The sequence below is a fragment of the Carcharhinus amblyrhynchos genome, chromosome 27, assembly GCF_965287045.1.
Source record: "Carcharhinus amblyrhynchos chromosome 27, sCarAmb.v2.hapA, whole genome shotgun sequence".
In the NCBI taxonomy this organism is placed as follows: Eukaryota; Metazoa; Chordata; class Chondrichthyes; order Carcharhiniformes; family Carcharhinidae; genus Carcharhinus; species Carcharhinus amblyrhynchos.
Genome location: NC_137350.1, coordinates 29322135 through 29345163, shown reverse-complemented (window position 1 = coordinate 29345163; position 23029 = coordinate 29322135). Strand labels below are relative to the sequence as shown.

General features: G+C 41.5%; 1 protein-coding gene across 1 annotated transcript in view; it reads right to left on the bottom strand.

The window, feature by feature from the left end:
• dnajc7 (DnaJ (Hsp40) homolog, subfamily C, member 7) overlaps positions 1-22674 on the bottom strand; it is a 52180-nt gene extending 29506 nt beyond the window's left edge. Inside the window, exon 1 of the mRNA XM_080213763.1 lies at positions 22562-22674. Coding sequence (XP_080069889.1) covers positions 22562-22632 — 71 coding nt within the window. The 5' untranslated portion in view covers positions 22633-22674. The remainder of the gene's footprint in view (positions 1-22561) is intronic.
• Positions 22675-23029: the final 355 nt, after the last annotated feature.

Below are 23029 nucleotides of genomic sequence, written 5' to 3'. Positions count from 1 at the left end.
GTCAATGAAAATGAGAAATCCTCAAGACTATGTGTATGCCACATTTTCATTCAATAGGTGTTCTTTGTACGGATGCAAAACTTGGCATCGAATAACCAATTGCATATCAACAGGAAGCGATTTCTGGCAGAAAAATAGAAAATGATGAAAATGCACAGCTAGAAGAGAGAAGAGGGATCATGACATGTCAGGCTGAACCCTTTTAGAAAAATAGTGCTCTAATAAAGGGTATGTATGAAAAATACCAGAATCTCTGTTCTTTGTCTTCATCAGCAACTGATCAACTGTTAACTTCTGGCACCTTCTGCCTTTATTTCTGATTTACAAATTTGTTATTTTATTAGCTGATTTTTAGTAGCATTTTATAAGGAATTACAAGTCAAGTACAACAGATAAATTCGATTTCACACTTTGAAAGCAATAGAGAAGGGCAACGAATTGGTTAAAACATGTATTGTGATGGAGTGATCTTTCCTTCTAATTCTTGTTTGGCAATCTTAGTTGGAAATAGTAAAAAAAATAAGATCACACTCAAGGCCTACCAACTCGTGAATGCAGAATGGACTGCGCAGAATTAAGGGAGAAGTAAATTTAGCAAAGAAATAACTGTACTTTGATGGTATAGGTAAGCTAAGGATGCAGATAATTTTTCAATTCTGAACAATCCTGATTCTGCTCCTTTGTCATTCATGCTCCCATTTGCCTTTTCTCCTTGCTGGAAATGTGCATTAAGCACCTGGCCTCTGGTGGCTATTTGCAAATAGTGAAATCTAATAAAAAGTGCAATAGTTCAAACAGGTAAGCAAGGTGCAGAGAATAGATAACAAGACCTTAATCAATTACAAAGACAAGGTGCATGGGACACCATCACCTCTGAGTCAAACACCATGCCAAAGTGGACATAAATCACCATTCCTTCATCACGACTGGTTCAAAATCAGAGACCTTCCTACTTAACAGCACTGTGGGAGCTCTTTTATCACAAGGACTGAAGGGGTTTCAATGCCAACTTATCCCTGTCTTCTCAAGGCATCTTCAGATGAGTAATAAGTGCTACCATTACCAGTGTTTCTCACCTCTCGAAAACGAATAATACAACTTATACCGTGATTTTATTTTAAAAGCAAAGCTTAAGCAACTTGATATTTTAACTATTTAAACTTTGTAACTTCTCACTAAGATTAAGGTCTCAGAAGCATGCAAATTACTTAGGTTGCTGCATTGCTTGGGAGATTGTACTGTTTCATGCTATATCCAGATGCATGGTGGCATCTAAACAGAAGAATCAAAGCCTAAGGTATAACTGCATCCATAGCCAACTCATTTAACATAATCACATTCGACTTCAATTTGGAACACAGCAAGAACATAACTCCAAGAATCTTGGGGCAATCAGAACAAACTCTGCAGTGCCCTGCCAAGTTTATTTAACCAGTATCTAGGAGTGGAGGAAGGACTGCCAAAAGTATATTTGATTAAAATCCTTTGATGGCTTTACAGGCATTATCAGTGAAAGGCCACATATTTAAGTTTTTTGCCACCTCTAAGATGGACGGTGGCAACCAAGAGAGGAAATAATGAAGGTTGGGAAAACGATTCAGCCAGTTTTATGGGAACATTTGAGATCACAATAGTTAGGGAAAGACAGCAGTTAAAAAGGCAAAGGACAAAAGAATAGATAGGAAGGGGGATTATGGAGAGTACAGAGATAAGAGGTGCCAAATCTTTGTGGCCAGAATTCTTCAACCTCAGCTGCAGATGGGATTCTCCAGTCCTGCTGCAGTGAATGGAATTTTAGCTGAGTGCCAAATTCTCTGTTCTCGCTGGCAGCGAGGTGAATGAGATCAGAGAATCTGCTCAGCACTTACTTAAGATGGTGTGATTTTAAATGTATTGGTTTATTATTACAATAAAGTGAAGCAGCTCCTAATATTGGAGTAGCATGATCCATGTGCCAGTTTAATTTTAATTTGGAGTTCCTTAATTCAAATCACCGGTTTGAATTGAAATCAAACAACTTGCCTCCTCGGCTGTCTTACTGAACTTGCTCAATTTGAATTACTGATTTCTTGAGGAAAAGTGGTTTCGAATTAGCCATTGTCAGCTGGAGTATTCCAATGGCAGCACCAGCTTCCAATACAAGCAGGAATTTCCTGAAGGTGTTAGGAAACAAGCAACATAAGAATTGGCAACTAAAAATTCAGAAGGAGTGGGAAGAAGGACAAGCTTTAGCAAACATTTCCTGTACGAAGCAGAGAACAATTGGTGGATGTGTTCAACATTTACAGGATTGTTCCAATGAATAACACATTTCTGTCAAATTTCAAAATATTAAAAGCTTCCGCCTCGCATGCATAACAGTAATTTTAAATCTTTTCAGACGATTCAGCAGTTCTAAAAACCTGCTTGAAATGCAAAACACATGTGTGAATCTGTAGCAATTGCTCCAAGTCCAAATGTCAAGTACTACTTTCTGAAGAATTTTATTTTCAATTAAAATTTCCAATGAACTTAGTCCTAAAATCCAACTCATAAAAAGCACAGTGATTAAGTACAGTACTAGTATTCAAAATTCAGTACTTGTGGCCTTTAGAGATGCGTGCAGTAAGGGTACAGCAATTATCATGGGTGATTCAATCCGCATATTGATTGGGCACACTAAACTGGTAACAATGCGATGGAGGAGGATTTCTTGGAATAAGAACATAAGAAATAGGAGCAGGAGTAGGCCATCTAGCCCTTCGAGCCTGCCCCGCCATTCAATAAGATCATGGCTGATCTGTCGTGGCTCAGTTCCACATTCCCGCCCTCTCCCCATAACCCTTAATCCCCTCTCTTATCAAAAACCCATCAACCCGTGTCTTAAAAATATTTAGCGAGGTAGCCTCCACCACTTCAACGGGCAGAGAATTCCAGAGATTCACCACCCTTTGAGTGAAGAAGTTCCTCCTCAACTCCGTTCTAAACCGCCCCCCCTTTATCTTGAGGCTGTGCCCCCTAGAAGAGATGGTTTTCTCGACCAACATGTCAAGGAACCAACTAGAGGGAAGGCCATCCTAGACTGGGTATTGTGTTGAGTGACGATTAATTAGCAAATGTGTGGCGAGATCCTTTGGGGAAGAGTGACCATAACATGGTAGGATTCTTCATTAAGATGAAGAGTGACATAGTTAAGTCTGAGACTAGGATCTGGAACTTGAGAAAGGCTAACTTTGATGGTATGAGACATGCAATGACTAGGATAAGCTGGCAAAGAATACTTAAAAGGTTTGACAGTGGAGAGGCAATGGCAGACATTTAAAGAACACATGGATGAACTTCAACAACTGATGAAAGAGTAAAATGAGCAAGGTGGCTCATCCATGGCTAACAAGGGAAATCAGGGTTAGTGTTAAAACCAAAGCGAAGGCATATGAATTGGCCCAAAAAAGCAGCAAACCTGAGGACTGGGAGAAACTTAAAGTTCAGCAAGAGGAAAATGGTTTAGTTCGGAAGGGGAAAGTAGAATACAACAGTAGGTGTGCAGAAAACATAAGAACTGATTGCAAATGCTTTTATAGATAGAAGAGAAAAAGACTAAGACAAATGTAGGTCCCTTACAATTAGAATCAGGTGAATTCATGATGGGCGACAAAGAGATGGCAGACCAGCTGAACAAATATTTTAGATCCGTCTTCAATAAGAAGGACACAAATAACCTCCCAGAACTACTAGGGGACAGAAGATCTTGCATAAAGGAGGAACTGAAGGAGATCCTTATTAGTCAGGAAATTGTATTGGAAAATTGCTTGGATTAAAACCCATTGAGTCCCCAGGGCCTGATGCTTTGCATCCCAGAGTATTCAAGGAAGTGGCCCTAGAAATAATAGATGCAATGGTGATAATTTTTCAACATTCTATGAACTCTGGAAGAGTTCCAGTGGATTGGAAAGTAGCTAATGTAACCACACATTTTAAAAAAGAGGGAGAGAAAACAGGGAATTATAGGCTGGTTAGCCTGACATTGATGGTGAGGAAACGCTGGAGTCAATTATTAAGGATGTAATAACTGAGCATTTGGAGAGCAGTGACAGGATCAGTCCAAGTCAGCATGGATTCATTAAAGGGAAATCGTGCTTGACAAATCTTCTGGAATTTTTTTGAGAATGTGACCAGGCTGAACCAATGAATGTTGTGTACCTGAGCTTTCAAAAGGCTTTTGACAAGGTCCCACACAAGAGATTAGTAAGCAAAAGTAAAGCTCATGGTATTGGAGGCAATGTATTGATGGCAATGTATTGACGTGGATAGAGAACTGGTAGGCAGACAGGAAGCAGAGAGTGGAAATAAATGGGTCCTTTTCAGAATTGTAGGCAGTAGTTAGTGGAGTACCACAAGGTTCAGTGCTAGGATCCCAGCTATTCACAATGTACGTTAATATTTGGACAAAGGAATTTAATGCAATATCTTCAAATTTGCAGACTGCATTAAGCTGGGTGGCAGTAAGAAGGATGCTAAGAGGCTGCAGGGTGACTTGGACAGGCTGGCTGAGTGGGCAAATACTTAGCAAATGCAACAGAATGTGGATCAATGTGAGGTTATCCACTTGGTGGCAAAAACAGGGAGGAACATTATTATCTGAATGGTGGCAGCTTAGGAAAAAGGGAAGTGCAATGTGACCTGGGTATCATGGCGGGGATCTCATAGAAACATATAAAATCTTGATGGGACTGGACAGGCTAGATGTAGGAAGAATGTTGGGGAATTGCAGAACTAGGGGTTACAGTCAAGAATAAAGGGTCAGCCATTCAGGACTGAGATGAGGAAGAACTTCTTCACTCAGAGTTGTGCACCTGTGAAATTCTCGGCCACAGAAAGCTGTTGGGGCCAGTTCATTAGATATGCTCAAGAGGGAGTGGGACATGGTCCTTGTGGCTAAAGAGATCAAGGGGTATGGAGGGAGAGCGGGAGTGGGATACTGAAAGTGCACGATCGACCATGACCATACTGAATGGTGGTGCAGGCTCAAGGAGCTGAACAGCCTACTCCTGCACCTATGTTCTATGTTTAATGCAGATGAGGGCACCACATTGAAGTTTGCATATATTTACAATTTACAGAAGCTATGATTGAAGTCTGATCCTTGTTTACTCTACCTAAATGATGTGATAGGCAGTTTACTTCTGGAGGTGACAGTACCTGCTGTCACCCATTTCTGACCATTTTTACATGAGTAAATTAACTGAAAGCAGAGGCAAGGGGGAAAAAATGGAGGCTGAACATTTGGAAACAAAATAGAAACTGCTGGAAAGGTTCAGCAATATGTCAGGAATGGAAAGTGAAAGTTAGGCTTATGTTTCAAGAGGAATAGCATCAGCAACACCTAGGAAACGTTAACATATCTTTGTTTTAGATGCTGACTCATATTTCCAGAAGATTGTTTATCAAGAGGGAAGATTTGAAGGCGAATAACGTAGCAGTACCTTGGGCTTTGTTAACAAAACACTTAGTAGGAAATGCATATCAAAATGCCCCCTAAAAATGTTTTTGAAAGTAAGCCTTGGTTACCAGTTTGCAAGGAATGCAGTGAATTTGGAACTCTATTTTAAACAAATATCACAGTACATGAATGTCCTTGAGAAGCGTATGAAATACTGAAGTGTCCCATCTAAACATAGAAACAGTAATATTAGAGCACAGTACTGCTGAAGCCGTCATTGGGAGTTCTAGGATTCCAAAAGGACTGGTTGCTGTTAAAATTGTAAACTAGGCAAACAGCTTCTGACAAAAATCACTCTTCTTGTTGTCCCAATATTAGCTTCTGTAATAGCATCGATCTTAAGTCCAAAAATCGCAGAACACCGATCCACAATTTCAGTCCGTTATTAGAAAGGGTAAACCCAACAAAACATTGATTTAAAGCCTATTAGTTTTCCAATGCTGCAGGCTATTAAGGTTAGAAAGTGAGGGATGGAGGACATTCAAAGAAATAACTATTATTGCAGTACAGCTTAGCTGTTAAAATCCAGAGGGAAAGCTTCAGGCAAACTTGTATTGAGGACTGAGAAGCTTTTAGTGTCAGACTTGATTACAACTCAGTGCCAATAAAAGGTCATGGCCTTCCATAGAATTCAACAGCCAAGTCACTTATTTCATTGTTTCACAAGTTTAAAAGATAAATCTTACCTCTTGGGTAAATTTTGCATTCATTTAAGAAGGGGAACAAATTGTGTCTTTTATTTGTCTTTCATATGGTTTGGATGTGGCGTTGTGGTATTGTCAATGGACTAGAAATCCAGACACCATAGCAGATGGTGGAATTTGAATTCAATAAAAAATGCTGCAGGCTGTTAATGACCATGAAACCACTGTCAATTGTTGTGTAAAACCAGCTAGTTTACTAATGCCCTTAGGGGAAGGAAATCAGCCATCTTCACCCAGTCTGCCCAACATGTGACTCCAGATCACAACATGGTGACGGCTGCCTCACCTCGCGAAGGACCGGGGTTCAATTCCAGTCTTGGATCACTGTCTTTATGGATGCCAAACGTTGCTCCCTGTATCTGCGTGGGTTTCCTCCAGGTGTTCTGGCTTCCCCCCAGAGTTTGAAAGGCATGCTCATTAGGTGATTCCCTCTCAGTGTACTTGAACAGGCACCAGAGCGTGGCGACTATGGGGATTTTCACAATAACTTCATTGCAGTGTTAATGTAAGCCGACTTGTGACACTAATAAAATAAACTTTAAAAAAAAACACTGTCTCTACGGAGTTTGCACATTTCTCCCTGTGTCTACATAGGTTCCTCTGGGTACTCCAGTGTAGGTTAGATGGACTAGCCATGGGAATTGTGTGGGGTTATGGCATAGGCTGGGAAGAGTGTTTGGTTAAGAGAGTCAGAGTCAGGGCAGACGTGATGGGCTGAATGGCCTCTTCTGCATTGGAGGGATTCTATGAATGTGGTTAACTTGTAAATGATCTCTGAAACGGCTTTACAAGCCACTTTGTTGAAGCAAATTAGAGATGGGCAATAAATACTGGCCTAGCCATTCTGCAAAATGAATTAAAAAGGACCCAGAAGAGATACAGTTTTGGCTGTGTGCAGATTAAAGATATTTTTACTTTATGAGCATATCATAAAGTAAAAATATTCTGCACAAAGGATAAAGTTTGCAAATTTACTGACAGTAAACATTCGAATTTGAACAAAAGCTTGGCAGTTAAATGTTCCCTTTTGCATGACAATGCCTCTACCAAAGCCCACTTGTCAACAAATCTCTCTTCTCATGCAATTTTAATTGTTGCTCCCTTTACAGTTGGCAATCTTGTGATCTGCCCTGATGTGTACAAGACAAAAAGCTTTGGCAGCATTTGTTTTTCAGCAATACTCAAGATCAATACTATAAAATGACTATTAAGCGACCTTAAAAGTTAAAGTTGTTAATCTCCCAAGGTTTAGCAACAGCTGTTGATATTCAAGAGTTAGCTAAGGTAACACCACCTCACCAACCTCAAATTGTGCTGTTACCATTCTTTAAGTCATTCAGTGCATTGGTGTGCTTAAATCATGAGACAACATTGAACTAAGATCGAGTGTTAAGTTTTATTTATTAGTCACAAGTAGGCTTATATTAACATAACAATGAAGTTATTGTGAAAATCCCCTAGTCATCATACTCCGGTGCCTATTTGGATACACTGAGGGAGAATGGGTTAGGGTTAAGGTTAAGGTTGCATGGCCAATGCACCTAACCAGCAAGTCTTTTGGACCGTGGGAGGAAACCGGAGCACCTGGAAGAAACCCACACAGACACAGGGAGGATGTGCAAACTCCACACAGACAGTGACCCAAGCCGGGAATCGAACCCGGGTCCCTGGTGCTGTGATTGAGCATACTTGAAGTACTGGTTTGATACAGCTTTTGTTGCAAACCCCAGGATTTGGAATCACAGAGAACTGTTCCCTTGACCTGCTGCAGCCAAAACTGAAAGATGACAATGCAGACTCCCTATTACTAGAGGTAATCTTAGCATTGTTTTCCCATAGTCACCATAACTTTTCATGATGTTTTCCCATGAATGCATATTATCATTAATTGCGCATTTCAGTCTCATTTCCAACATGTGAAATGCCCTAGGAGGCTTCTTTATGCTAGAGATCCCAAACAAATTTAGATGTTTGTGGTTAAATCTCTCATTACACAATATTCCAGTCCTACCTCTAAACAGCAACTCACTGAAACTACTAATTTAGTAGTGCCACAGACTATATGAAGAGAATGACTCGGGTTTCAGCCTTGGCTCACTGATCAGTAAAAGTTACTCAAGGACTTGAACATGTAATCTAGACTGACATTTCAGTGCAGTACTGAGAAAGTGGCTAAATGATCTCATGGCACTTTTCAAAGAAGAGCAAGGGAGCTTCTCTGCTTTATGCCTCAAACAGCGCCTGGCAAATCAGGCTATCTTGTCACTTAACTTATTGCTGTTTGTGGACTTTGCAGTGTGCAAATGGGCTGCCGTATTTCCCTACATTATAACTGTGATGAGACTTCAAAAGTCCCAAGACTATGAAAGATGCTGTATGTTGCAAATTCATTCTTTCTGCTGGAGACCCTTCAGTTTCCACCACTTTCCAAAGTCTTGGATAAACAAAGTATATAAACATAGTCAGATGAGGTAATGTAACGCATGACCCATAATGTCCACAGCATATAAAATTTGAAATGCATGTTAGACAATCCTTATTTGGGCACAGATTTTCAAGCCTAGTTTCAAACTTCTGCCATGAGATTGAGCTTCACAAGCTCCAAAGGCCACAGATCCCACCCCTCACCATAACTATTCCAGCATTACAATCTGTTCAAAGGGAATTTCACCTTGATTTGATGTATTATTGTCACACGTATTAGTATACAGTGAAAAGTATTGTTTCTTGTGTGTATAAACAAAGCATACCGTACATAGAACAGGAAAGGAGAGAGTATAGTCTAGTTTTAGTCATTGCTAGGGTGTAGAGAAAGATCAACTTAACACGAGGTAGGTCCATCCAAAAGTCTGACAACAGCAGGGATGAAGCTGTCCTGAGTCGGCTGGTAGATGATTTCAGATTTATCTTTTTCCCAAAAGAAGAAGGTGGAAGAGAGAATGTCCAGGTTGCACGGGGTCCTCGATTATACTGGCTGCTTTTTCGAGGCAGCGTATAGACAGAATCGATGGATGGGAGGCTGGTATGCGTCCTAGACTGGGCTTCATTCACAACCCTTGGTAGTTTCTTGTGGTCTTGGTCAGAGCAGGAGTCATATCACGTTGTGATACAGCCAGAAACAATGTTTTCTATGATGCACCTGTAAAGGTTGGTGAGAGTCGTAGCGGATGTGCCAAATTTCCTTAGCCTCCTGAGAAAATAGAGGTGTTGGTGGGCTTTCTTAACTGTAAGATGGCATGGAGGGACCAGTTCAGGTTGTTGGTGATCTGGACACCTAGAAACTTGAAGGTCTCAACCAATTGCACTTTGCCCCTGTTGACACAGAAAGGGAGGGATATGTCCTCCACTACCCTTCCTGAAGTCGATGAATGTCTCGTTTGTTTTGTTGACATTGAGGGAGAGATTATTGTCATCACACCAGGTCACCACTTCTTCATCTCTTTCCTGTACTCTGCTCTGCATACATCTTGTTCTGGCTTCCCACGGACAAGTCACGGCAAATTCAAAAGTGAGGCACTGAACTTTGTACAGGCAGTCCTTGACCTTATGATTTTCGAATTATGATAAATGGCACTTATAAATTTACACCCAGTTTCGACTCTATGGCACAACATTCGCACATTCATTCATGCGCATAAATGTTCTGAGTCGCTCCAGCCACTGCAGTCTTTATTAGGTTGAACCATCTTTTATCAGGATGGCTGTGAGTGTTTTATTCTGTTGGTCACCTGAAGCTAAAATGAGTTTTTTTTGGCACAATTATCGTATGACAGCGTCCAATGCATTGTCTGATATACACTCAAACTCACAAGGTTATACAGGCAACTAACAGTGATCGATGCTTCATTATATTACCCACACTAATGGAGGAACCGATGCTAAGGTGTGCAGGCATCAACAATTGCTTCAGTGGCTTGACAGGGCAAGGATTGAGAGCCTTTAACACCACCAGGCACCCCACCAGCGATTTCCAGCTGTGGGTCAAAAACGAATCCCTCATTCATACCATTACTCCCTTGGGGAAATTGGGTCCAACTTGCAACATTTTGACTTACAGCAAAATTTTCAGGAACCAATTGTATTGCAATTTCGAAGACTGCCTGCGTATGCACTCAAGTTCCAGGTCCTAATTTTGTTCTGAAGTTTCCTTGTAAAACCTGACTCTCTGTAAGGTACTGGCAACATTTATTTGTGAAGTGAACATGGAATTACAATGCTGCTGCAAAAAGAACAAGCTTGGTGACTATTTCCCTTGCCCTCTGCAATTGTTCATTCAACATACTAAATAATAGAAATCACCTGTTACCATCAGCAGTAGGTGAATTCTTACGATGGAACACTAGAAGTATTTAATTTTTACTCATGTCATAGCAAGGAAACATCACATAAACTAGTTGCTATCAATTCTGCACTCAGACATCAGCAAACAAACCTAACATGTGAATAAGTGAAATGAATGATAATCCTACAACACTGCATTCCTAAAGTAATGCATTTGGGTGTGCGAATTTTCAACATCAGGACATTACCCGAAGCTAAAACACAAAGCATTGGCTCTTGTGGCACAAAACAGAGGGTGATTACATCCAGCGCCCCAGCCATTCACTTCCTGTTAGCATACCTCTCTATTCCGGTATTATCCCTCTTGCAACGACTGATTTGCTATTAATTGATTTGCGGCAAATCAGATCATCAGCCTAAGATTGACTCAGAGTCCAAACTTCAGACTGTCATAAACCTGTGGAATTTGATCCAGAGCTCCAGCAGCCAAAAGCTAATCACTGCATTTTCTCTGCATCACCTTGAGAGTTTACACATCAGTTTCCTGTTCCTGGGCAAAGTGAGTATAGAATTATCACGCGTGAGGAAAGTTTGGCCACAATTCAACACCATCTGAACAGGAGCGGGGCAAGCCATTCAGCTCCTTGAGCCTGCTCTGCCATTCAAAAAGAAAATGGTGGATCTTAATGTGGCCTCAGTTCCACTTTCCTGTCTGCCCCCATAAACCTTTGTTCCCTTTGCCAGTCAGCATTCTACAGAAAGCCTTAAACACATTGCAGCTATTGATAAAATCACTCCCAACAAAACAAACAATTAATTTGATTGCTTTACTATACTGGCATTACCACCTTCTCTGGATTAATTATGTGAAAATAATTTTGAGAACACAAAGTTTAAAAGGTTCAACTCAAATAAAGCCACTGACTTGCTCATTACCCAGGATCCTTTATTTTAACCTACAAATTCCCCTGCTTTTAATATCTTTCGTTTTCTCCCCTAGGATATCACATTTTAAGTAAAGAGTTGTAGCCTTTGAAAAAATCTTTATTTATCAGGTCCACTAAAACAACAGCTTGCATTACACAATAAATCAATATCTTAGTTTTTCCAAGTTACAGAGGGATGGTTCCTGCATTTGGAAAAAGTATCTATATGAAAGGAGATTACAGAAAAACAGGAGCAATATTTATTTCTTACAACTTCCTAAGCTCATAAAGGAGACTTGAACAACTCAGCCATGCAAACATAGCCGACTAACATGATCTACAGTGTGGGCAGCTGAAGCAAATCGCAATCTAGTCCAACACAAAGTTGTAAATGACACCACTGCCAATATCAACTGTACAGGTCCATGGTGAGCTTGATTGATGGAATGTAAAACTTGAGTACTGCTTGCAAGAATACCAATATCGGGGAATCAATCACCACATATTGTATGAGAAAAGGGTGCTAATTTGTTGGCAAGTGGACTTAGATTGTACAGGCATTGCCATGGAGAATGCACCAGTTGATGGTGAATGATGGTTTGACCATCAAGAATTGTTTGAAATTGAAACCAGGTAATTGACTCTGATTTGTCGTGGCTTTGCTCTGTGGAATGAACCAGCGAATAACCATTGCTTATTTTGTTTAGGCGAAATAGGCATGATGAGTGTATACGTTCCCCTGTCTGGAAAAGAACACGGCTCTATTCAGTTTAGCAAAACAAGAGATAACCATTTGCTGGTGCAATGCCTAGACCAGAGTCAAGTGCCTGGCTTAATCACAAATAATGTTTGGCTATCAATCATCATCAACTGGTGCACTGTCCATGGCAACGCCTCTACCAATCAGAATTCATTTGCCAACCAATCAGCATCCTCTTCTCAGACAGTATAAAGTTGCTGTTCGGTCTGACATTAGTATTTTTGCTTTTGTCCTGATGAGTGCAAGATGAAAAGCTTCGATAAAAATGTATTTTATCAGCAATAATTAAGTTCTGTGCTATTTGGCTTCAAAGCTATTGGTTTGGTGTTTTATTGAGCAGCAGTGTAGGCAAGCTTGAATTTTATGGAAACTTTCACTAACATCAAGCAACTTGCTAACTTTTTAGCACTATTTTCTCAGAGATTAGATTAGAAAAAAGCTAAAGTTTGCAGATAGCATCATCCAAATCATCATATTCAGTTGGCATATTAGTATCCATTTGATATACAGAAAAGTAAACTTAAATTTATTTCAATTTATTATTTAATTAGTTATATAATTTTCATTTTGTGATACTTTATCAGCCATGGTTCATTTAGTGATACTTTCGCCTTTGTTCCAGGTTATGGACCCAAATCTCATTCCAGAGAGTTAAACACATAGGTCTGGGCTGACACTCTGATGTGCCGAGTACTGAAGGAGTTTTTCAGATGAGCTGTTAAACAGAGCCCCAATTTCATCTCTCACGTGGATTTAAAAGATTTCATGCACCATTCTGAAAAGGACAACAGTTATCCTCAGTTCCCTGCCAAATGTTTATCCCTCAATCAACATCATACAAACTGATTATTTGTTCATTTATCACACTGCTGTTTGTGGCAAGTTGCTGTGTGTAAACTGGCTCCCAATTTGCCAACATTTCAACAGTGTTCACCCTTCAATAGTATTTCATTGGCTGTAAAGCTCTTTGGGATACCCAGAAGTCGTGAAAGGCACTATGTAAATGCAAGGCGTTCTTTCTTAATGCATTATTTTGAACTGCTTCCACTGTTTGTCACTAGTCTTTGTACCCCAAGTACAACTTCAGATTCAACTATCAGGAAGATTTATTTGGCTCAGAATGCTACCAGAGAAAATTTCACTTCATTGCTAACTGAAAATTTCAAGCTAACATTGGCAATGCGTTATGCCACAAAATGTATTTCTTTACAGAATAAATTACTTCAAATAAATGTAAAGGTCCAAGGTTTGATCTACACCCTGCATCAAATTAGCTGGTCTCAGCCAGACAGCATGCAGGATGCTGCTATTAGCTATCTAAGAAGTCTCATAACACCAGTTTAAAGTCCAACAGGTTTATTTGGCAACACTAGCTTTCGGAGCCTCAAGCTCCTTTTTCAGCTCCTCCTCCTCCTCACCTGAAGAAGGAGCATCAGGCCCCAAAAGCTAGTCCTGCCAAATAAACCTGTTGAAGTTTAACCTGATGTTATGAGACTTCTTACTGTGCTTAGCCCAGTCAAACGCTGGCATCTCCACATCATGGCTATTAGCTATGCCAGAGTAAAACCAGGCCGTGTTCGCAATATTGAATATTATCAAGCAATAGTAGAAATGTGCATATATGGCTATTGGGCGAGGAAGAGATCAGGCTTCATTAGAATCGCCTAGACTTTCTGGTCTTGCCCGCAGTGGGAATCATCACAAGTAGGATTAACCAGCCAAAGGTCCTCTGACTTCAGAATTTCCGGTCACAAAATGGATCCAAGGTCTTTATGGATTAAGAGCCTGTCAACATCCACTATTCACACAAGATATTATATGTTGGCATGTTCTTTACATAAAGAATAGTGTTTTCAACATTAAACAGGCACCGTCCAACCTTTCAAGTAGACATAAAAGATTCCAAGGCGTGACTTTGAGGAAAAGGCGAGTTTTTCCTGGTGTCCCTCAGTCAACATCACTAAAACCAAATAATCTGGTCATTTATCTCAATGCTGGGTGTGGGAGCTTGTTCTGTGCAAACTGACTGCTGTGCTTCCCTACATTTCAATAGTGACTACACTTCAAGAGCAATTAACTGGCTGAAATGTGCTTTGGTACTTTCTGTGGCTGATAAATTCAAGTTTTCTCTTTATAGCTGGAATGCTAGTACCTAAAGGGAGAAAATAACATTTGCCCAGAGTCTCTGATCAGCACTAAAGGGTTCAGCATTTGATGTGGACCTTGAAAACAGCTGCCCACATTGATCTAGTCTGGACCTCACCTTTCTCAATGTTAATTTGATTCTGGCGCCAGGTCAAGCAGATCTCCAGGCACCCAGCAAAAATGAAACCAGCAAGCAAGATAAGCAACCAGCCACACTGAAGAATTTTCAGAAGCAGCAAACCCAGAAGTAAAATGCACTGATTATCTATCACTTTTTAAAATAAAAGTGAGAGCAACATAAAGATTGGGACAGTGAATCTGAAACATTTAGATGTTTCTTTCTTAATGCATTATTTTGAACTGCTCCCACTGTTTCTGTCAATAGTCTTTGTACCCCAAGTACACCTTCAGATTCAACTATCAGGAAGATATATTTGGCTCAGAATGCTAGCAGAGAAAATTTCAAGCTAACAATTATATTAGAAAAATACAATTAAATTAAAAATCATGGAAGTTTCAAATTGGAAACAAATAACATTGTACAAATATAGAATTAATTTTCCAGCCTAGAGAGGTTGTTTATCAATAGTTACGACTTAATGCACCATTAAAAACGCAGTTTCACCTCATTAACAAGAATAAACCTTTTCAGGTTATTAACAGTGATATTAAAAGGGAAAGTTCTTCTCAGTTCAGCGATTTCTAAAGATTGCCGCCTGTAGAGATTTCACCTGTGCCTCTAGTAGTGGAGCAGGAATCGTTGACAGCTACTTCTGAATGTCAGCTTTTAACTGCACACGTTTGGATACGAAGAGTCACTGTCAGCTTCACAGTCGCAATGACAGTGAGTGTTGACAGTTCTGTTGTCATTACAACTGAGGGCAGAAATGTTCCTTTCTTAATAACAACCGAGCTAGAGTTATGAAAAAGGACAATTTTAAAAAAATTTTATAAAGCAATTGCCCTGACAAGATGTTTAAGGTTTATTTATTAGTTTTACAAGTAGGCTCACATTAATACTGCAATGGGGTTACTGTGTAAATCCCCTAGATGCCACACTCTGGCACCTGTTCAGGTTCACTGAGGGAGAATTTAGCGTGGCCAATGCACTTAACTAACACGTCTTTCAGACTGCGGGAGGAAACCGGAGCACCCAGAGAAAACCCATGAAGACAAGGGGAGAATGTGCAGACTCCACACAGACAGTGACCCAACCTAGGAATCAAACCCGGGTCCCTGATGCTGTGAAGCAGCAGTGCTAATCACTATGCCACCCATGTGGTCAGATGTATGCTGCCATCAAAACTGAAAAAAAGATAGCACTAATCCACACCTCCCCACTCAACTCCCACAAAGAAACCACCTGTTCTCGAGTAGAATTCCACTTCAATATAAATTTGAACAGTTTCAAAAAGTTAACTGGCTGCTGAGGGAATCAGAATCGAGTTTGTTTCTGTCCTCACCTGGTAACCACACATGATTACCACAAGGAAGATTAAACAATGATCAAGGGAGTAAACTCTGACTGTTTGTTTCCTCTCTCATCTGTTTACAGAATTCTAGTTGAGATTGGCAAATCAGGGATCAAACCTGGGTACTTCCTGCAATGATGCAGCTCCTCATTGGGCAGTGAACTGACTAAACAAGGTATCAAATCTATGAAGCCGTTTAACATTAGAGCAAGGTGGGCTATAATTCAGAACAATATTTGCCATTTCACAGATTCACATTTTTACACAATGTCCATTAATGACCATTTTATAACCAAGCAACTTCAGATCATTTGTCTAAAAGAACGAGTGTTGCATAAATTAGAATGCAACAAAACATTCATCTGATATTCTAAAATCAAAATCTAAAGGAATTTAGACAAGTATCTTTTATCTATGAGGCTTAACGTTAGTTTTGAACTGCCCCTGCTCAGGCTTTCACAGTAATTATATGATTTAGTTTATTTCTCTCTGTGAAACCCAACTCCACAAGATAAGAACATAAGAACATAAGAAATAGGAGCAGGAGTAGGCCATCTGGCCCTTCGAGCCTGCCCCGCCATTCAATAAGATCATGGCTGATCTGTTGTGGCTCAGTTCCACTTTCCCGCCCTCTCCCCATAACCCTTAATCCCCTCTCTTATCAAAAACCCATCAACCCGCTTCTTAAAAATATTTAGCGAGGCAGCCTCCACTACTTCAACGGGCAGAGAATTCCAGATATTCACCACCTTTGAGTGAAGAAGTTCCTCCTCAACTCCGTTCTAAACCGCCCCCCCTTTATCTTGAGGCTGTGCCCCCTAGTCCTACTGTCTTTTTTGAGCGGGAAGAGTCTCTCCACCTCTATCCTATCCATCCCATTCATCATCTTATACGTCTCAATGAGATCTCCCCTCATTCTTCTAAACTCTAACGAGTACAAGCCTAGTTTATTCAGCCTCTCCTCATAGCTCAATCCCGTCAACTCCGGTATCAGCCTAGTAAACCTCCTCTGCACTCCCTCCAAGGCCAAAATATCCTTGCGCAGGTGCGGCGCCCAAAACTGCACACAGCACTCCAGCTGCGGCCTCACCAATGCCCTATACAGCTGCAGCAAGACCTCCCTACTTTTATATTCAATCCCCCTCGCTATGAAGGCCAGCATCCCATTCGCCTTCCTGACCACCTGCTGCACCTGCAGGCTGGGTTTTTGCGACTCATGCACAAGGACCCCGAGGTCCCTCTGCACCGTCGCCTGCTGCAGTTTTTCGCCACGTAAGTAATAGTCCTTCCTACCATTCTTCCTACCAAAGTGGACCACCTCACACTTGCCAACATTAAATTCCATTTGCCATTTCCTGGCCCATTCGCCCAGCCTATCTAGATCCTTCTGCAGACTCTCCACACCCTCCGCACAATTTGCCTTTCCCCCAATCTTGGTGTCATCAGCAAATTTCGACACCCTACACTCGGTTCCCTCCTCCAGATCATCTATATAAATGGTAAATAGCTGAGGCCCCAGCACCGACCCCTGGGGCACCCCACTAGTCACCAACCGCCAATCCGAATAGCACCCATTGACCCCCACTCTCTGCCTCCTATTTGACAACCAATCCTCTATCCACGCTAACACCCTACCCCCAACTCCATGTCCTCTGACCTTCTGCAGTAACCTCTTGTGAGGTACCTTATCAAACGCCTTCTGAAAATCCAGAAAGACCACATCCACCGGCTCTCCTCTATCCACCGCCCTAGACACATCCTCATAGAACTCCAGTAAATTTGTCAGACAAACAAGCGTTTAGATAGCACAATTTCCAAACGCAGTTTCCCTGTGAAGCTGAGTGTGAAAAAGAATTACTTCATGGACTGAGACATAAGTCTGTAAAGTAAGAACCCGCTTAGACCAGTGTCTAACAATAGGTACAGTCCTGGAGATACTCTGTTTTATTTGTACACATGGCCCTTTCCACATTATCCCTTTCCACATTATCCCAACCCGTTGTTAAGGTTCTACACACACTGATTTTGAAGCAAATTTGGAAAAACTAATTTCACCGTTTGGTGATTTGGAAACTAGAGATCATACATTTACGATCACAAAGTGTAAGGCTAGGAAAGGATGTTTTTGCTTCAACAACAGAGAATTACTAGGGAATGTGATAATACTCCTCAGGATACGGGGCTCCGGAGAATACATAATCAGCTTTAAAAAAGGGACAAAAAATTTGAAGAAATACTTCAAATATATTGGGTAGCGTAAAAGCGGGGACTAAATGTTTCAGAAAGTCTTGACAGGTGTGATGGCTAAATAGTCTCTCTTTTTGTGCTGTTGCAAACATCAAAGATTAATTCGAGTGACATGATAAATAGTTACCTTCAAAAGACGTATGTGGGAAGAATCAGAGCTGACCCACAGAAAGTCTTTTAACAAGTCCCAGAAAAAGATACAGCAGAACAGATCAAAATGCTAACAGAACATTGAATTTAGCACAAGCACCACTTGTGAAATAGCAAATAGAATAATCACATCATTTCCAGTAGTGGTCACTTGGTCCACAGTCCTCCTGGCTTACTCTCTGAAAGAGCAATCTAGTTCAATTCCCCTGCTTTATTCATAAGAACATAAGAAATAGGAACAGGAATAGGCCATCTAGCCCTTCGAGCCTGCCCCGCCATTCAATAAGATCATGGCTGATCTGTCGTGTCTCAGTTCCACCTTCCCGCCCTCTCCCCATAACCCTTAATCCCCTCTCTTATCAAAAACCTATCAACCCGCGTCTTAAATATATTTAGCGAGGCAGCCTCCACCACTTCAACGGGCAGAGAATTCCAGAGATCCACCACCCTTTGAGTGAAGAAGTTCCTCCTCAACTCCGTTCTAAACTGCCCCCCCCCCCCCCCTTTATCTTGAGGCTGTGCCCTCTAGTCCTACGGTCCTTTCTGAGTGGGAAGAGCCTCTCCACCTCTATCCTATCCATCCCATTCATCATCTTATATGTCTCAATGAGATCTCCCCTCATTCTTCTAAACTCTAACGAGTACAAGCCTAGTTTATTCAGCCTCTCCTCATAGTTCAACCCCCTCAACTCCGGTATCAGCCTAGTAAACCTCCTCTGCACTCCCTCCAAGGCCAAAATATCCTTGCGTAAGTGCGGCGACCAAAACTGCACACAGTACTCCAGCTGCGGCTTCACCAGTGCCCTGTACAGTTGCAGCAAGACCTCCCTACTTTTATATTCAATCCCCCTCGCTATGAAGGCCAGCATCCCATTTATTCCTATATATACACACAACTCAGTATTACTTGGGAAATTTTCAGATATTTTGAAAATATCATTTGCAAAAAGCATTTTATCTTTGCATTTTTTTAGAACAGAATCCTTACAATACAAAAGGAGGCCATTCGGCTTTGAGTCTGCACCGACCAGATTTCCACCCAGCCTCTATTCTCATAACCCCACACATTTACCCTAATCCCCCTGACTCTAGGATCAATTTAGCATGGCCAATCAACCTAACATGAACGTCTTTGGACTGTGGAAGGAAACGCGTGCAGATACGGGGAGAATATGCAAACTCCACGCAAAGACCCGAGACCGGAATTGAACGTGGATCCCTGGTGTTGCGAGGCAGCAATGCTAACCACTGTGCCGCCCCATTATGACATCATAATTCATGAATCAGTAAATATTTACTTACATTCAGAACAAGTTATTTCTTTTTGGAGAGTGAAGCAAGAGAAACAAGAGGCTTAAAGAATCATCAATACTGTTAGGAATGGTGTATAATTTTTAAGTTGAACATGTGTGTTAAGTAAGGCAAAAAGGGTTCTAGTTTTGTTTCAGTTTTGTCTGTGACCATTGATGCTGGGATTCCTAGTTGGTTTCCTGATTAGATTTTTTGGGCTTGGTTGCATATGTACATTTATAATGAGGTTTTATATACCCTCAAGCAATAGAGATTGGTTAGAAGTCTAGGCATTCAACGAATCCCTACAGTGCAGAAAGAGGCAATTCGGCCCTTTAAGCCTGCACCAACAACAATCCCATCCTATTCACGTAACACCTCATTTATTGTCTTGACACTCAGGGAGAATTGAGTATGGCTAATCAACCTAACCCATACATCTTTAGAGAGTGGGAGGAAACCAGAACACCCGGAGGCTGGAATTAAGCCCGGGTCCCTCGTGCTGTGGGGCAAAAGTGCTAACCGCTGAGCTGCGCCACCTGATTCTGGAGGAAAATCTTTACTGTTGCCCAGTGACAGTGGTCAAGTGACACAGATACAGAGAAAAAACAGAAGAGAGAGTTCAATGTGTGTCAGAGTGAAGACAGGGATTTTCAGCTCTCAGAAGAAAACACTACAAGGCAATTGAGGCAGTGGTTGACTGAATAGGCAGATATAGAACTCAGTAAAGTCGTCAATTTAGCAGAGGTGTTGCTGGAAAACTGAGGTTACGTAGGGGGATACAAGTCAGTGAAAAGCATTGGAGTGAACGCTGAGGAATTAATTGGAAGAAAATCCATTTGCAACCGTGCCAGTCCCAAGTGAGAAGCTTTTGTGCGTGAAGCTAGAGGTAACTCTTCATTGGTTTGTGTGTCTGTCAAGATATTGGTAGGGAAAGGATAATATGAAATTGAAGTGTCTTCTTGTATTTATTTGTATTAAGAACTTTTCAACCTTCCCGTCAGATGTAACAGATAGTCATTTACTTTTCTTGTTTAATAGATACTTTGTGTGTCAAATGTTCACCTATAGAATCTTGTGAATTTATTCAGTAACTTTCCTCCACAGTTTCTAAAAAAGAAAATTAGGATCAAAAACAGAAAATGCTGGAAAATCTTAGCAGGTCTGGCAGCATCTGTGGAGCGAGAATACAGCTAACACTTCAAGTCTAGATGACCCTTCATCATGACCCTGACATCCAGACTCCAAGAGTCATCCAGACTCGAAATGTTGGCTCAATTATCTCTTCACAGATGCTGTCAGACCTGCTGAGATTATCCAGCATTTTCTGCAGATTCCAGCATTCACAGTATTTTGTTTTCAACTGAGGATCTATCAAGCCAGGTTTCACTGTTATCTGGCTTCTCCAGTATTATAACAGTCATGGCGAAAAGAAACAAAGACACAGGAGTAGGCCATTCAGCCTCTTGAATGTGTCCTCCATTCAATGAGGTCATAGTTCATCTGCATCACAATCCCACACATTAGCTTGGTTTGTGTAATCCTTAAATAGCCATGCATAACAAAAATCTAACCATTCAAGTTTGAAATTTTCAGCTGATTCAGCCTGGACATTTTTGGGGGAAAGAATGTTTCAGATTTCTACTACCATGGACAAAGAACTGGTTTGTGCTATCACTTGTAAATGGCCTAGCTCTAGTATTAAAGTTATGTCCTCTCTTTCTGAGCTTTTCACCACAGGAGATAACTTCTACTTCTGCCCCATCATATCCTTTAATCACCTGAAACAATTCAATTAAATCACTCTGACCCTCAACATCCAAAGAACTGGTTTTTCCAATCCCCATATCTGAACCTGGGTTTGATTCCCAGCTTGGGTCACTGTCTGTGTGGGGTTTGCACATTCTCATGTCTGCATAAGTTTCCTCCCACAGTCCAAAGATGTGCGGGTTAGGTTGATTGATCATGTTAAAAATTGCCCCGTAGAGTCCTGAAATGTGTAGGTTAGAGGGATTAATGGGTAAATATGTAGTGATACGAGGGTACGGTCTGGTTGGGATTGTGGTCGGTGCAGACTTGATTGGCCCAATGGCCTCTTTCTGCACTGTAGGGTTTCTATGATACCAGTCCAATAACAGACTTCGCTGTAAACAAGTACGAAACTGAGGAATTCATAAATTTCCAATCGCATACAACACTAAAATATTGTCTGAGAAGGTCACATCTAAAGACAAAGTGGGGAAAGGAATCTCTTGCATACCAGAATGAAAAGTCTCCTCAATACAATCTCTGGCTGCAGCACAGCCAGAAACGTTTTGACCCACACCACCTGAACTTCAAGTTCAAGTTTATTTATTAGTCACAAGTAGGCTTACATTAACACTGCAACGAAGTTACCGAGAAAATCTTCTGTTTGACTGAGTAAATCAGGCGTTAGATAAATCAGAACTATGTGTGGGAACCAAGCAAGGCATCATGGATGGAGTCGAGTGCAAGCTGATAACAGGGGAAAATACAGATCCTATGTGCCTAAGTGGAAGGTTCTAGTATTTTAAGGAGGGAGGGAAATTCCCATTTCCTTAATATTAGACCCCACGTGGAAGCCAAAGAGAGATTTCCTTCAATTATACAGGATAAAAATCTGGTACAAAAACCCAATGCTGACTATCACAGATAAGTGCTGACTGGCTAACGCACAAATTACAACCGGAGGCAGATGAGTTGCGCAGTGGGAAATACATAAGGAAAAGAAATGGTGCAGCATCAAGGCTGAGAAATGATCAATTGTTTTCAGTCACTGATTCAAAATGGACAGATTTCTGAAGCAGATTTTGAATGGCTGACTCCACAGGGCCCTGGCTGCAGCCTGGGTCTCTCCTTCCCCTGAAGCCAGTGGCATTGCTCCGGGTTGAGGGTTTAACCGTCTCTGCCCCAGAGGCCCACATCTCACCCTTTGGGTAGGGTTGATCAACGTGAGGCCGGTCAGGGGGTGAGGGGGAGAACCCGGCACCGCTTCTGCTCGGGTCCCCTGTTTTTTTTAAATCCCCCCCCCTCGCTCGGTTTCTCCTACCCCGGGGCCGTCACCACTGCCATCCCCCTCCCGCTACCTCTCCAGTTCGGCCTCTCCAGGTCCGCTCGGCTCCGGCGCCATCATCACATCGCAGTCTCCAGCCGCCATTTCCCAACACCCGGAGCCCGGCACCGGCTTCCGGAACAACAAGCTTGCATCCGGCCAGCGGAGGGCAAGAGAGTCCCTACTACACAAATTACCACTGACCTCCCGAGCTGTTGGAGGACCAATACTGGCTGGTACTGGCACGACAGCCTGATACCATGGTTAGTACTCACATAGGCAACACCTGGCACTATGGTAATTACATTGCTAGCATCACCAGTATAAATAATACGTGGCACCATGGCACTGATGCTTAGCCCCATCATAGGCGATGCCTGGCACCATGCAATTGATGGTAATCATAGAATCACGTTCTCCCCATGCCTATGTGGGTTTCCTCCCACAGTCCAAAAGGACTGTTGGTTATATGTATTGACCATGCTAAGTTCTCCCTCCGTGT